Genomic DNA, 15,668 nt, shown 5'->3' with positions numbered 1-15,668 from the left:
TTAGGTACACCTGAAAATTTTACATTTTGGCTCACGAGAACTTTTCCTTCGGTGGGTTTCTCTGAAGTTCCTTCCACCCACACTTCTCCTTCGGGTACTACTTCTCTCTCTGGTACCACTTCGTTCTCTGTACCACCTGACAGATCTCCTAGATCCTCGAAATCAGAATAATCGTAATCGATGATTTCATCATCATCTAATGTCACGTATACTGAACCAGTGTTTTTCTTCTTCGGTGGTTCTACACGTATCGCTGACATATTCACCGAGTGTACTGGTCCACCTAAAGCTTTCGTAAGTACATCTGCTCTCTGATAGACAGTGCTGACGTATGCTAGTTCAATAACTTTATTACTGACTAGATCTCGAAGAGCATGATGTCGAATATCGATATGTTTTGTCCTCTGGTGAGTACCAGGTTTTCTCGCCAGTGATATCGATCCTTGGTTATCGCAGTTTAATGTAGTAGGATTTAGCTGATCGTAGCCTATCTCCCTCAATAATCCTCTCAACCACTGAGCTTCCTTCGCTGCTTCAGCCATCGCGATGTATTCTGCTTCGACTGTCGACGACGATACTGTAGCTTGTCTTTTTGAACTCCAGGTTATCGGTGAGTTGTTCATCATGAATATCCAACCTGTAGTTGATCGTCGTGTGTCTTTACAACCTGCCCAATCGGCATCAACCCATCCTGCTAGATCGCTAGCCTCGCCACCGAGACGAATACCATGTAAACGAGTGGACCGAAGGTAGGTAATTACCATTATCCCTTCTTCCCATACTTTCTTCGTCGGTTTAGTGAGGTACCTAGCAAGGTATGAGGCGGCATATGATATGTCGGGTCGAGTACATGTGGCTAACCACTGTAGACATCCTATTAATTCTTGAAATGGTCGAATTTCACTCTCCACCTCCGACATCGATGGATTTTTCGCAGTAAGGGGTAATGGCGTTTTTCGGTCTCGATGTAAGTCGTTTTCTGGAAACTTCTGAACTATCTTATCGATATATGCTGGTTGGTTTAACCATATTGTCTTTTCTTCTCTGTTCCTTGTTACCTTGCCACCTAAGATAGTACTTATCTCCCCCAGGTCGGTTATTATCCACCTTTTACCTAGCCCATCGAAAATTTCCTTCGCTTCTTCCTTCGACTTCGTGGCTAATACCAGATCATCGACATAGGCTAGCAGTATTGCTGCTCCCTTTCCTTCGATTTTCCCTTCTGGTCTGTAGTAAAGACCCCAATCTGATTCGATTCTTGAAAAACCTAGGTGAGATAATCCTTCGCCGAGTTCTATCCACCATGTCCTGCCAGATTGCTTTAAACCGTAAAGAGACTCAACTAACTTCAAGGTATTACATCCAGGCTTCGGTTTTATCCCCTTGGGATACTTCATGTAAATTTCTACATCGAGTTTACCGTTTAAATACGCCCCTTCGACATCGGCCTGACGAATTTCGAGATCTTCGGTGGCCGCTATAGTCAAGAGTATTCGTAACGACCCCGATCTACCGACAGGTGCGAATGTCTCTTCGTAGTCGACACCTGGTACCTGTGAGAATCCTTGAGCTACTAGTCTGGATTTATACTTTAGTAAGTTTCCTTCTGAATCTGTCTTCACTTTGAATACCCATTTACATCCAATGGCTTTACGGCCCGGTGGTAACACCGTTTCCACCCATGTTTCTTTAGATTCGATGTTAGATATCTCTTTCTCCATGGATTCCAGCCACTTCTCACCATCTGGGCCGTTTACTGCTTCTTCAGGAGAGATAGGATCAATGAGAGAAGTATCACTTTCGATACCTGCGATAGAGGCGAGTGAGACTAACTTATTAGGCTCGCGACCAAAGTCTAGGAACGAGTCTGTTAGGCCTGCAAAACGGTGGGGGGGTCGAATAATTCGTCCGTGACGTGTCGTCAGGATCCCCTCATCCCCATCATTTCTTCCTTCCTCATCATTTCTCTCATTTTCGACGATATCGTTCTCATAGATCCAATTTCCTCCCCAAATGCCCTGTCCTCGTCGTCTTTCAGTAGGTTGTGGGCCTGTATTAGGTGAGTTGTCTCTATCGACATCATTTCCTTGTTCATTATCGATATTTTCCTGTTCGCCACTTTCTGAGCGGTCGTCAGGGAAAATTTCTTCGTTGACGACGGGGTCTAGATCCACTTCGATGGCGTCAAGAGGGGTTTGGATGACATCTGGCGACTCTCTAGTAGCCACCATTCGTCCTGTCGAGCGACGAACGTCTCGTGAGTGTTCGATTCGTCCCAATCCGTCCATTCTAACGATCCAACCGCTCACACCCTCATCTTGACCTAGTATAATGGCTGACGAACCCCTAGGTATCGTGAAGTTCGATTTCAGCCTTATCTCTCTTGGTATCTGAACGAAACATCGTTCACCAAATCTCCACACACTATCTAAGTTCGTGTCTCTTCCTGTGAGTGATGTCCAGCCTGATTTACCACTGACACCAATCGAGGTTTTCATAATTATAATGGCGGCGTATCTGACAGCATAGGACCAATATTCGTTCGGTAGTCCTGAGTCGAATAACATCGTTGATACCATCCCCTTCAAGGTACGTATCATTCTTTCCGCCACTCCATTTAATTCTGGTGTGTATCTTGGTGTGATGTAGTGGTTGATCCCTGCTGATAGGTAGAATTCCCTCATATCGAGGCTATCGAATTCACCTCCCCCATCAGACCTAATCACCCTCACCCTTTCACCAAGCTGTTTCTCTAATTTCGAGATACACTGTCGAACGATATCTGACGATTCGTTCTTCGTCGTTATCGGTACGGCGAACACAATTCGACTCGCCCTTTCTACACCAACGAAGAAATATCGTTCACCTTTTATCGCCGGACCGAACGGGCCAGCAATATCGACATCCATTCCTACTCCTTCACCATCTCCTTTTAACATTGGTGCTTCTTTATTCTTCGGTAGACGTGTTATCTTGGCCTGCATACAGGCGGGACATTTATCGGTTGTAAAGGGATCGTTCTTGTAAGTGTCCCAGTCCTTCTTCAATAGTCCCTGTCTACCTAGACTCTTTAGTTTATCTACACCTATATGTCCGAGTCGCTGATGCTCAGATTCAAGTGGTGAAGTCGCCTTCGGTGTCGATATCACGATCATCGCGGCAGACATCGCTCTGCCGAATCGTACCGACCATAGTGAGTCATGTTTCCTCAAACCTAGTTTCTCTTTACCTTTACCTATCCATCCACCACTGCTGCTTAGATTCGCCTTCCATCCCCATGAGAGTAACTTCGAGAGGGATAGAAGACTTATCTTCGCTGTGGGGACGTGATGTACATCTTTCAGTACCATTTTCTGTCCTGAATCTAGTTCGAGGTTAATGTCACCTGTTTCCCAAGCCGTCATTGACTTGCCAGATGCTAGTCCGAACACTCTCGGCTCCACTAGTCTTTTAATATTCGTCATTATCGACCTGTGAGGAGTTATGTGGTGAGTAGCACCACTGTCCACTACCCAAGTGGGGATTACACGAGTGTGGCTTACATCATTAGACTCTGTAGCTAACCCCACCCACTCATTATCCTTATCCTCAACCCACGGGTTTTCAATTTCTTCGGGCCATACGATATTACTCGTGTACCCTTCGTCATCATCGAACCACGATTCTGTCGACATGGCCATCCCGGCCCACGCCTCATGTTCACCATCCAATGACGAATACATCAAGGAGGTTTTGGAGTTATCCTTGGACTGGTTCTCATCCTTCGAGACCGTATGTCCTTTCTTATTATTCTTATTATTATTATTATTCCTCCATTTCTTTTTACCTCCATCCTTTCCATCTGCGTTTTCCTTCCTGTTCGTATCCTCTCTTTTAGGTTTACGACAGTACTTCGCTAGATGTCCTACAGTGTCACAGTTATAACACTTTCTGGTTTCTTTTCTGGGCTGACCATCAGAGATATTATCTCGGTTCACCCTCATTCCTTTATTTCCTTCGACGAACATCGCGAATCCCTTCCTATTGGTTCTACCAACAGGGCGCGCTTTACGTCTCGCCGTTTCTTTATTGAAGATCGATAAGACCTTTTCCCAAGTTCTTTCCTCTGCTATGAGGGATGTTACTTCGATCTGAATGATCCTGTAGGATGGTGCTAGAATGGTATTGAGGAATAACCCAGCTCGTTCCTGTGAGTCAAACTTCAACCCTACCAATCTCGCTTCGGACATCGTCTTCGAGAAATCCTCTACATGCTTGGCCATTTCGTCGGCCGTCACATCGTCCCTTAAGTCATAGCTAAACAACGCTTGACGGACATTCCTTTGATTCTCGATCGTCGCTGTTACATGCAGGGCTATGCAGTAGTCCCACATTTCTTTAGCTGACATCTTCTCAGATATATCAAGCATCACAGCATCCGACACTGTTCCCTTGATCATCCCCTGCGCTTTATTCTCCCTCGCTTGCCACTTTTCCCATTCCTTCCACTCTTCTCCAGTAATCCTTCTACCAGCCACTTGCCCTTCGACGGGCGTGGTAGGAGGTACTGATCCCGCCCTCTCAGCTGCCGATCTAACCCCTACGCGACCAGGTTCGGTATCATTACCTGTGACGATATTCCACACGTCACCTATCTGTAGATACACCTCGATCGACTTCCTCCACGGAGCATACGATGCTGGATCGTGGGATAACTTTGGGTGGTTCTCAAGAGAGATCTTAGACGACACAGAGGTCATTATGAGGAGAGTAGAAATGGGAACTTGCCTTTGTTATATTATACACAGAGGTATGTGGTCTTCCGACTGTTAATCTGTTAACGCTTATAATTAGATGATAATACAGAGGGGAAAAAGAGCATGCATCAATTCTACATGTCTCTATACTTATCACATTCCACTCACACGCATAAAACCAGAGACGATCGAATAAAGTTCAGAGGATAAGTTGAACGGAGAAATATTCGACGGAAGGGGTAATTCTAACGGCGGTTTGGCCGTCCCGGCCCGATTCTATCGGCTAACAGTTGAAGCTGGGTCTTTTCTTAAACCAAAGACAGGAAAGGGGTTCACTTGCTTGAATGTTTCGTGTTGACTTTGTTCACTCAAGGCGGATGGTGGACCACCAGAGAACAAAATTCCTGCAACTGGTTTTTCACCTGGAAGGTTTGATCGTCGATCCTTCAACCATGCCGGTCTATGCGATTCACGCTCCAAAGATGCTGGTCGTTCCTCATGCGACAAGCCACCTTTTCCAGTCTCGTAGATCACACAAGAGCTATCGCGATTCATCCCAGAAGGGGTTTCAAAGGTGTCATGAAGTGCCTGAACGTTCATCGATGAGGAAGGAGACCAGGGGGATATCGTAACATGATTCTCCCTGCTCAATCTAGGAGGAGCAGAACAACTTCTCTGAGGTATACTAACCCTTAGAGATTGAGCATCCCCCTCTGAGTAACGTCTAGTGCTCTGTCCAAAATTCATTGTTTGTCCGGCAAAATAGGAATTTTTGTTGTGCAAGTCTTCTTTGGCGATGATTGAACTCATGTACAATAGATCCGTACGAACGTGATGGTTGCTGAATACGATTCGATTGGTATCAGGTCGGTGGAAGACACGGTTGGGAGATGGTTTGATGAAGAAATGAGATGAGGAGACCATAAAATGAGATGGAGATTTTGGAGTTTAAAATGACTTTTCGCTCTTTTGTATGGCTGAGTTTGAAATGGGGAGGTGTCAAGGATACTGCCCACCCTGGGACAGAGGACAGAGGACAAAGGACAAGGGGACAAGGACTAGGAGTGACAAGAAATATACTTAAGATAACAAGACTGAGTCCAACAAGGAATGGGACTGTGACCCAAAGAATGTCTCTGGCTTGTCTGACAAGACTAGAGGGAACTGGAATGGACTGGACTGGACTGGACTCCAAAAGGGTGGCAATGGAAATGACTTTTGATCAAGAACTAAAGAAGACTACAAAGTACAAGATAGGGTTTATATAGACAAATCAGCCTTTTCCAAGAGGCTCGTGCAGACCTGCGGAATACGAGCGCTCTGAACCGTCCTGCACTGTCCTGCATGCATTGCCATGCATCCCACCGATAACCACTGATGTCCTTCGATGCCATATCTGCGTTTACCTATGTCCTACTATGACATCCTACGGGATGCGCCGGAAGTCGCTCGACTTTGTCGAAGGTGGTCAATGAGGAACTATGAGGAACTATGCAGAACATAGAAGTGCTGCGAGAACAAGAGACTGAGAGATTATGCCTTAGCAGGCATTAGAACAGAGGAACTAGAGACTAGAGAATTACTGGGGACTTATGCCTTGCAGGCATGGGAGCTGAGCACCGACATACTAGAATGATACTTGGAGTTTACGCCTGATAGGCATGAGAGCAGAGGTGAAATATTAAAACACAAAAGTGGAGGTTGAACTTGTTTTGCGCAACAAGGAACACGTGATGGCGTGATTCATGACAGGAGGTCAACATAGCTTTATGAAGATGCTAGAGAATCAAGCACCTTGAATATCAATTGCTCCACTTACCGGGGTGAGTGGGGTCTTACCTCTTACTGTATGCATGTCTTGTACCCTAATCAAGTGTTTTGACATGGTAGAGCTGAGAGATTGTTAGCCGATAGAATCGGGCCAGGACGGCCGAACCGCCGTTAGATTATTACCCCTTCCGTCGAATACTTCTCCGTTCAACTTATCCTCTGAACTCTATTCGATCGTCTCTGGTTTACTGCGTGTGAGTGGAATGTGATAAGGAAACAAACCACAACTATGTTATCATGACTCCATCTTTCCTGACCAAACACCTCTTCATCATTGTACACTGCCAATGCCTGCAACGATTCTCCAGGGGTGAGTGGCATGAAACATGAGCATGCTTAATGTTTATGAGGTGACTTTTTTACAAGGAGAGACGTGAAAGGCGTGGATGTGAGACAATCTCACAGAAGTATGGATGAGTTGTGGTCTTAAACCATTCTTGACATGTTGTCCTTCATGTTTGGAAAGGGTCAAAAGGCTGTTGCCTATAGACGGAAGATTCTGATAAATGAGGTGGCGGGGACCATTTTGGCTTGTCCTCCCCTGCTGAAGCCTTGCTGTAAGATGACCAAGGCCCTTCCTGTGGGTAGGGGGAAAGTTGAAAGAATGGAGTGGCTACCCTCACAAGATGTTCAGAAGGTAAAACTGGAAACAGAGTTCCCCCCTGAAAGGGGTATGTATAGCCCGGGTAATGCTCCGCGTTGGATGGCCCACTCTTGTAGCCGTGCGTCAGATATGGAGGTGGGAGGATGGGAGGTTCATATGGGTGAGATGATGGGATGCAGAAGGACGGGAGCGTTTGGTATCCGCCACAGGAGACAGCAGTGCTGGTAAAATATGGGTTCATCCTGAAGTTCAAAAACTGGAGTTGAAGATCAGGAGAGCTTCCTGCTATGTACAGCGTCTCTGGAAGAAGGTTTGATGGTCCTTCACTGACAATAATGGGTATCGAGCCATGACCCGCAGGTGCACAGACAGGATTGACACACCTGTTCCAGTTGTCCGGTAGATAGGTGAACACTGGCTGTCCATAACATCCATAACCCCAATGACTGAAAGGACTCAGTTCCCCACAAGGATGCATTGACAGTTCACGACCCCAGAGAGTTGCCTTTGGAGCTGTGTTTGGTGCGGGTAGACCTCTGTTAAGCCTGGTTGTCTTAAGGGAAAGCCAGCAGGTGGACGAGTGATTAAGATGGAAGAGTTGAGGATGAAGTGATGTAAAATGATGAAGAGAGAGAGAGAGAGTGGAACTTTGATACACTGGACAAGATTACTTACTGACAATGAGAGAGTCTAGGATGATGACAAGAGGATGTCCGATGACAATATTGGGCCCAAGGTGTTGAACAGATTAAGGCTTGGGACCAATGTTGAAGGACAAGTTGAAGTTGAAGTCAGTATCAAAGACTTGGTCAGTAAAGGGTGGAAACGTATGATAATTGATCTCTGAAGAAAAGAAACTATGGAAAGAAGATGTAGGGTTTAAATAGTCTACAGAGGGTCCCAGGAGGCCTGCTCCGCAGGCCACCGGATTTCTAGCGCCTTCCTATGCTTATCATTGCTCTGCTACGATACATTCGGCTCTTCCCTATGCACTGCATTGCTATGCTCTGAGATCCATCGAGTCTGGTCGGAGGTCTGCATGCATTGCGGTGCAAGTACATGTGTTGCACCGCAGTGCTTTGCTATGCGTCGAGAGACGGTCGTAGGTTGTCGGTGCTTGTCTAAGGATATCACTGGTGAGCAAAGGGTATCGAATGATATTGGTGGTTGTCGGTTGGTGACGAAGTTACTCGTAGTTTGTAGGAGCTATGAGGCGTGATTGGGTTGAAGGGCTTCAGGTGGATTGTTCAGAGATCATGGGACTTGGTGTTACAAGCTGGCTTACCAGGTCGTAACAACCTCTGAGAATCATCAGGAGGGTGTTCCGATGGCTTTGGACCGTGAGATTATCAGGAATGGGCTTCTTTTTGTACAAACTTGAGATTGGCAAGGGGTCAACACTTGAAGTGCCATCATGAAGGTAGGGTTCTGCTAGAGTGAAATCATCAATAGGGATATGGGCGACATTAATGTCATCTAATCCCGTCCAAGGGGCTGTCTCAAGGTCGCTCCCCTCCCCCAAGGGGTTTTCTGCTCCGCAACAGGATTGCTGAGGTACCATCATCAAGCTGTAGTAAAGTTTCAATCCGTAGGTAAAGTTTCAAATGCAAGATTACTAAGTCAAGAGTGTTTTAAACGAATGCAGAGGTTGGAAGACGTCCGTGTGAAGAAAGCACAGGTTGGGGAGGTTCAAAGTCTGCTCGCACACGGATTCTCGCGTGGATGGAGGTTGTGTGGCAGTGTGGCGGTCGATATTTTGGTCCTCACCTCCAATATGGCTGACTGGATTGCATTGATGATGAAAAACAAGCATAGTTTTTGTCAATGTGGGCTGGGGAAAGGTCATATGGAGTTGGGCAGAAACCAATGGAGGTCAAGTTCATTGTGTCACAATCGTCAATTCTTCTCCTCTACTGACCAACGGTTGACAAACCTGGCTAAGTATGTCATACTGGGGCGCCAATGTCTCACACAGACAGGATAATCATTGGGGAACTAAGGCTAACTACGCCGTAGTAATGCATCAAGTGGTGAACAATAAGATGATTGTCAATGAACTACGGCTAACTTCGCCGTGGTACATTGAACTGCTGGGTGGTAGCTCTCCCTAACTCGAAGGTTGTAGTGTAACGGTACTGGAAACACGATGACTAGGTCGCAGGTTGGGTCGAACTCGATGGAGGTCTCGTAGAAATCTATGTGTCTCTGGTGCTATGTGATGGATCGTGTCTCCTCTGCAATCGATGTAGCCAAAGAATGATATTGAAGAATCAGCAAAGTTGGTACCTTGCTGATTGTACTATATACTGTCTACAGGTGTCCGTGTCCTCCTCTCAGTCCTACTGCAAGCGTCTATGTACATACTCGGCCAGGTGAAAAACCGCTTTTGAGCAAACCCAGTGGGGAAATCTCGAAAAGGGAAAACCCGTCCCTACCTACTGCAGCACTGCCTCCAACTCTCGCCGTTCTCTTTCCTAATCCGTCGAACTCGATGGAGTTCTCTCGATTCGTTGTTACTCCGTAACATGTAGCCACTGAATGTCACGAAGTGACAAGACAGTTTGATAGTGATAGTGATAGGATGGGTTGGGTATTTAACCAGCGACCAGCGGTTTGCAGTAACCGCCGGTTAATAGGCCTTTTAGCGCAGTGGTTTAGACCACTGTCTCTGAAGGGCACTGTCATATCGTCCCAATGCTGGTTAGTTGGTCTCGTGACACTGAATATATCTCTCACTACTGACAACAATCAAGGATCACTGAAGAAGTTCAGCAATTTGTGACCTATCTATACCTCTCTCCTCTCCTCATAGAATATCCCTCAACTCCTGCACTGCCTCATGCTCAGTCCTCTTGTCGTCCAATTTTGCTGTACCTTGCTGTATCCCCAATCCCTCCATGCTTACTTCCGTTCTCCACCCTACTGCTCCCAATCCCCTTATTCTAACTTCACCTAAGTTGGTCTCACCTCATACCCCTAACTTCCTGTAGCCCAACTTTGTTGTACTTAGTCCGGTCTGGGTGATCATATTGTCCGGTCCAATGGAGGTCGTAGTCAGGGATGGGTGACGGATATTGGTGTTTCAAACGATGTGGTGTAGTCGTGGTGATGGGATGTCACGATGGTTTGTGACAAACATATCCATCTTGTGTTACAGGGTGACACTTGTCAAAGCAAGGTCATCAAACCCAAGGGAAGAGGACAAAGAGGGAGAGAAGCTGATTCAGGTAGGGATGGGCTTTTCTCTTCTATGATTTTTCAATTGGGTTTGCTCAAAGTGATTTTTCATCCGCTCAAGTATGTATAGTTGCTGTCAAAAGTTTCCGTACTGCTATGACTCATGAATCATGACTTAGTATCAGTATGGACTTAGAGATAGTATATCGCCACCAGAGAAAAACCCCAATTAGAGTAACTACGTCGAAGTACGCCGTAGTTACACTCCTTTTGACGTCTGCACCCTCCTGGTTGGGTGAGACATCGACTTTGAAGCGTCAAGTTAGCTGAGGTTCGTCGACCGTTGGTCTGGTAGAGAGAAGTTTTTCGACAGCTGTGACACAACCGGCCATCCGGCTAATATTGCTCCTGAGGTACCCTCGCTTATCAATTCGTCCGGTCTGAGCGGAACCAAGGACACGGAACCTGGTACAGTCGCTGTCAAAAGTTTCCTTACACCGATCATCGGAGACACCTCAACCACCCGGTTTTGTCCTCGACCCCTGTCACATCCCCCGTTCCTATGACCCCTATGCTACGTACTGATGCATGCATTGCTGAATAATGATAGTCATGACCGAGGTGGAGGTGTATGCAAGATTTGAAAGCAAGAAAGTGCATAAGAAGGGTACTAGAGGGTTTCGTCTCCACCCATCTTCCTCACCATGGTCACTAGCCCTCAAACCCCTTTCAAACGTGGTACTGTCATTGGTTTTCACAAAGCTGGCCTCACACTTGGTCAGATTGCTCGCAAGCTAGGCTGGCCTCGATCACGGTCCAATATACAGTCAAAAGATACAAACGATATGACACTGCCTATGATTGCCCACGCCCAGGACGCCCTTCCAAGATGGAAAGAACTACTCGTCAAATTATCCGTGATATCACCCATCATCCCCAAGTTCCCTTTGGCTCTATTGCCTCCACATACAACCTCAGTGAACCCACCATCCGCTGCATTGCGGCCAGACATGGTCTCCACCGCCGAGTCAAGCGCCGTACCCCTTTCTTACGCCCACAAGCAATCAAAAAGCGGATCAATTGGGCAAAGGATAATGTAGGACAGGATTGGATCTGAGTTATCTTCACAGATGAGATGTCTTTGGAGTTGGGGCTTGCAAGGCGTGCTTATACAACTCGAGGAGTTGGACAGGCATTTGATTTGAAACATCTCCAACCAACATTTTGATCTGGGAGGAAGTCTATCATGGTATGGGGTGCTATGGCACATAATCATAAATTCCCTCTCAGTCTTCTTCCTCCTGGAGGACTCAATGCCGCTTGCTATTCCGAGATTGTCTTACCAAAGCTGAAGGAGTATGAAGAGATATTGTCTGCAGAGATTGACCGAATGGTGAGTTCATGACAAGAGACAAGACAAAATTCCGCTGATTGTCCCCAGGTCCTAGTAGTTGAAGACAACGCTCCAAGCCACAAAGCGAAACACAGTCAGCAAAAGCATGATACACTTGGTCTCCATTCACTTATCCACCCTCCCTCATCTCCGGATGTTGATCCTATTGAGAATCTCTGGTCAATGGTGAAGTACAAGGTTAGCAAGCGCCTTCCAAGAGCGACAAATGTGAAGCAGTTGTTTGACCATTGGGTGGCGGAGTGGGAAGCTATAGACATGGATATTGTCAACAAGGTGGTGGATAGCATGCCAAGGAGGGTTGAGGCTGTCAAGCATGCTAAGAGGTACGCTATCAAGTACTAAGATGGGCTGTGGACATGATTGAACTAGCAAAAATGCATCTAAATGTCTATAGAAGAAGTGGTGAGTAACCGATGATCGATGCGCGCGCGCGGATTGTACGGAGACTTTTGACAGCAACTGTACATGTCGGCTGGAGCTTGGGATGACAACAGATGACAACAGATGATGCTAGATGACGACAGATGATGTGATTGATGTATACAATGTTGAGTCAGGTTGACTCAGTGATGGGAGGGTGATTAAGGTTGAATGGTGATGTCACGCCTGCGGGTAGACTGCGGTTCCAAAGTACTGCCTTGGGTACTTAAGGGTTTTAGTCTCTGGCTCGTAGAGCTTGATGACTGCCTTAGGTACTGAGGGTACTGAGGTGTTGGGTTAGAACCAACTAGGTGACTTTCAAAGATGAAGTTCAATTTCAAGATGAAGATATATTGCTGAAGAAAGAGGGGGGAGATGTGCTCCTTTTATACCCTTCAAACTGACTAAACTGCTAAACTATAATTTGCAATCTGACTAAACTAATAAACTAGTATTTGCAATCCCTAAGTCCTATTGGCAATCCTTGAGTCCTTATTTGCAATCCTTGGTTGGGGATTTGCAATACTGCCATTGTGATTTGCAATGCTGATTAAGCATGCACTATAATTACTACTTCAGGGAGGTGGAGGCATATGGAGGCATGCGGTGATTTGCAATGCTGATTGCATTCACTACAATTACTACTTTGGGAAGGTGGAGGTATGTGGAGGTTGTGCCTGAGTGATAACAGAACCCACATCATGCATCTTGCATGTGTTCAACTGTGGCAGTGTGGCAGAGCCACTCTGGGTTCATGACAGGTGATCTGTCACGGCCGTCGAACACTTCTCTCTAACAGACCGACGGTCGACGAACCTCGGCTAACTTGACGCTTCTAAGTCGATGTCTCACCCAACCAGGAGGGCGCAGACGTCAAAAGGAGTGTAACTACGGCGTACTTCGGCGTAGCTACTGTTAGGCCTGGTACGTCTCAGAGGAGAGACGGCAGGTGGACAAGTGATGTGAAGAGATGTGTTGATGACAAAGATGATAAGAGAGATAGAGGAACTCTGATACGCAGGACGAGATGACTTACTGACGATGAGGGAGTCCAATATGATGATGACAAAAGCAGGTCTGATAACTATATTGAGACCCAAGGTGTGAACGAAGATAGGCTTGGGGCCAATGTGGAAGACAAGCTTGAAGTCTAGGTCAGTATTAGATGACTTGGTCAGTAAAGGTTGAAACGTATGATAATTGATCTCTGAAGAAAAGAAACTATGAAAGAAGTACAAGGGGTTTATATCCTTTTCCAAGTCCATTTTGGGAGGTCCGCCGTCCTGCGTAGGAAAGAGTTGTGTTCCTCGGTTCCTATACTATATTCTACCAAACTACCAAACTGAAAGAACTGCATTCTTGCCGTGATGCGTACAATTCGTTGTACTTTGCATGAAGAGCGTTAAGACGACGGGAAGAAGGTGGGAGTCGTTAAGACGCATACACTTTGCGGTGTGATACGTGTAATACGCCGTAAAGAAGGTGTGATTCAATATGGGTGTTAGGATCTGGTCTACCGGATCGTAACAGCTACTCTAACTGGGGTTTTTCTCTGATGGCGATGTATCTTAATTTGTATGTAGCTATCTCTATCAATCTTTCACTACTGACAACAATCAAGGATCGCTGAAGAACTTCAGCGATCTTCTCAGCTAATATTATTTACTCCTCCTAGATCTTCACCCAACCCTCTCGCGCTTAGACGTACTTCAACGCACTTCGTCCAACTTCCCCGAGTCCCGGCCGTCCTTCGACTAACCCCGCCTAACATCGCCGCACTTCTGCTCCCATTGTCCCTAGTCCACCTAACTCCGCCTAACATCGCCGCACTTCTGCTCCCATTGTCCCTAGTTCACCTAACCCCGCCTAACATCGCCGCACTTCTGCTCCCATTGTCCCTACTTAGCCTAACTCCGCCTAACATCGCCGCACTTCTGCTCCCATTGTCCCTACTTAGCCTAACCCCGCCTAACATTGCCGCACTTCTGCTCCCATTGTCCCTACTTAGCCTAACCCCGTCTAACTTCGCCGTACTTCTGCTCCCATTGTCCCTACTTAGCCTAACTCCGTCTAACTTCGCCGTACTTGGTGTCAGAAGTCCTGAGTTACGTGTAGAGTAAAGAGGTTAAGGCGTGATGGGGTTTTGATGGCCAAAGGAGGGTCATTGTTGGTGGAGTAATCGAGGTGTCACGACGTAGTTCGTGACAGTCGCCCCCTTCTTTAGCCGCGAACGTCCTCGTGAGCGATTACACCTCTGTCGTGGCAAGAGAACTTAGCAGCGTAGTACCCCATTCTCTCCCTCCCCATGACCATCCTCCACTCTTCTGCTCTTTGCGCCGCACTTCGTAGTTGGGCCTCCTTTCACTCCAGAACCCGACAATGAGACTCCCCTAACTTCGTCGAGGTTTGCCGTAAGAAGCCCTGTGTCTTTTGTAGGTGAGACACGCTTCCTGAATGGCAGCCGAACAACACCGTTGTTTGTCGAAGTAACCCTCGCTTATATTGAGATGAGACACTATAGCGTGGGAATTTTGATCGTCCCTGCGATGCCTTTTGTTGATGAAACGCGAAGTTTGCTGCATGTTGACGACGAGGGGTTAGGTTTGATTATACTAAATACTGAGCAGTTCGTCGAGCTTCTCTCTTTTTCCCATCTGCTTTCAAAACTTTCTATCTCTCTTACCTAGAAAACAGATTTGTTACCTTGAATCATCGCCTCGAGTTTTATTCTCATTTAAATATCTTAACGTCATGGCCCCTTCTACTCCTACACCCAGCCCTTTCGCCGCCATGAGGAACTTTGGTGGTATGGTGTCATCTGCTCGTGAGTTTTCATCGATACTCACCCTACCTCGCCGAACTTGGCTGATGTTCAGTTTCTTTCGGCGACAGATCTCGCCAAGTCTCCTCCCTCGGCCTCGGCACTCTCTCTCTGGGGGAGCCGTCTGGCGCTGCCCCGCCCCCTCGCTCCGCCTCTCCCTCCGCTGGTTCTCCCGTCCCCGTAACGGGTTCTCCTGGAGGGCCTCCTCCTGCCGCCACTCCTCGCCGTAGGACGCCCGCCTTTCGTCCTGGTGAGTCTCCGTCCTCCTCCGACCAGGACTCGCTCAGTGGGGGCTCGGAGTCGGGTGATCGACCCGACACCGAAGAAAGTGAGGATGATGATGATGGGGAGGGTAGGATCGATAGTGAGGGTGAAAGCGAGTTAGAAGAATACCCGGATGATGACGTGGAGGTGATTAGTGTAGAGGACAACTACGTAGATAGTCCTGAGCGTGAGTTCTTCGTCCAACCCCTCACACCTTCGCCGAACTTGGCCTTGTTTATCTGTTCTTTAGCTCTCCAAGACATTGCTAACTCGCAGCCGGTCCTGCCCCTCCCCCTGCTCAAATTGTGGGCCAGAAACGACGCCCTTCCCTCTCTTCTTCTTCTTCTTCCTCTTCTTCTTCTTCCTCTTCTTCTTCCTCTTCCCGGGTTCTCCCCCCCCCCC

At 47.1% G+C, this 15,668-nt stretch overlaps 3 protein-coding genes across 3 annotated transcripts; 1 reads left to right on the top strand and 2 right to left on the bottom strand.

Annotated features, from left to right (window-relative positions):
- Window positions 1-773: 773 nt before the first annotated feature.
- On the bottom strand, window positions 774-2,909 carry TREMEDRAFT_27029 (uncharacterized protein; the record flags this gene model as incomplete). The annotated part of the gene is made up of 2 exons (XM_007002226.1): window positions 774-1,807; window positions 1,916-2,909. Coding segments are annotated over 2 exons (2,028 nt in total), but the record flags the coding sequence as incomplete, so codon positions are not given.
- A 2,103-nt stretch (window positions 2,910-5,012) lies between these two features.
- TREMEDRAFT_60684 (uncharacterized protein) lies at window positions 5,013-5,483 on the bottom strand (the record flags this gene model as incomplete). Its single annotated transcript, XM_007002840.1, has 1 exon — window positions 5,013-5,483. The coding sequence occupies one exon, from the start codon at window positions 5,481-5,483 to the stop codon at window positions 5,013-5,015; it is 471 nt and encodes a 156-aa protein (XP_007002902.1).
- Window positions 5,484-11,800: 6,317 nt separating this feature from the next.
- TREMEDRAFT_27576 (uncharacterized protein) lies at window positions 11,801-12,103 on the top strand (the record flags this gene model as incomplete). Its single annotated transcript, XM_007002307.1, has 1 exon — window positions 11,801-12,103. A coding segment is annotated over one exon (303 nt), but the record flags the coding sequence as incomplete, so codon positions are not given.
- Between the last annotated feature and the right edge of the window lie 3,565 nt (window positions 12,104-15,668).

Source organism: Tremella mesenterica, assembly GCF_000271645.1.
Source record: "Tremella mesenterica DSM 1558 unplaced genomic scaffold TREMEscaffold_2, whole genome shotgun sequence".
Taxonomy (NCBI): Eukaryota; Fungi; Basidiomycota; class Tremellomycetes; order Tremellales; family Tremellaceae; genus Tremella; species Tremella mesenterica.
The sequence above is the reverse complement of the archived record's forward strand: the minus strand, read 5'-3'. Positions and strand labels throughout refer to the sequence as shown.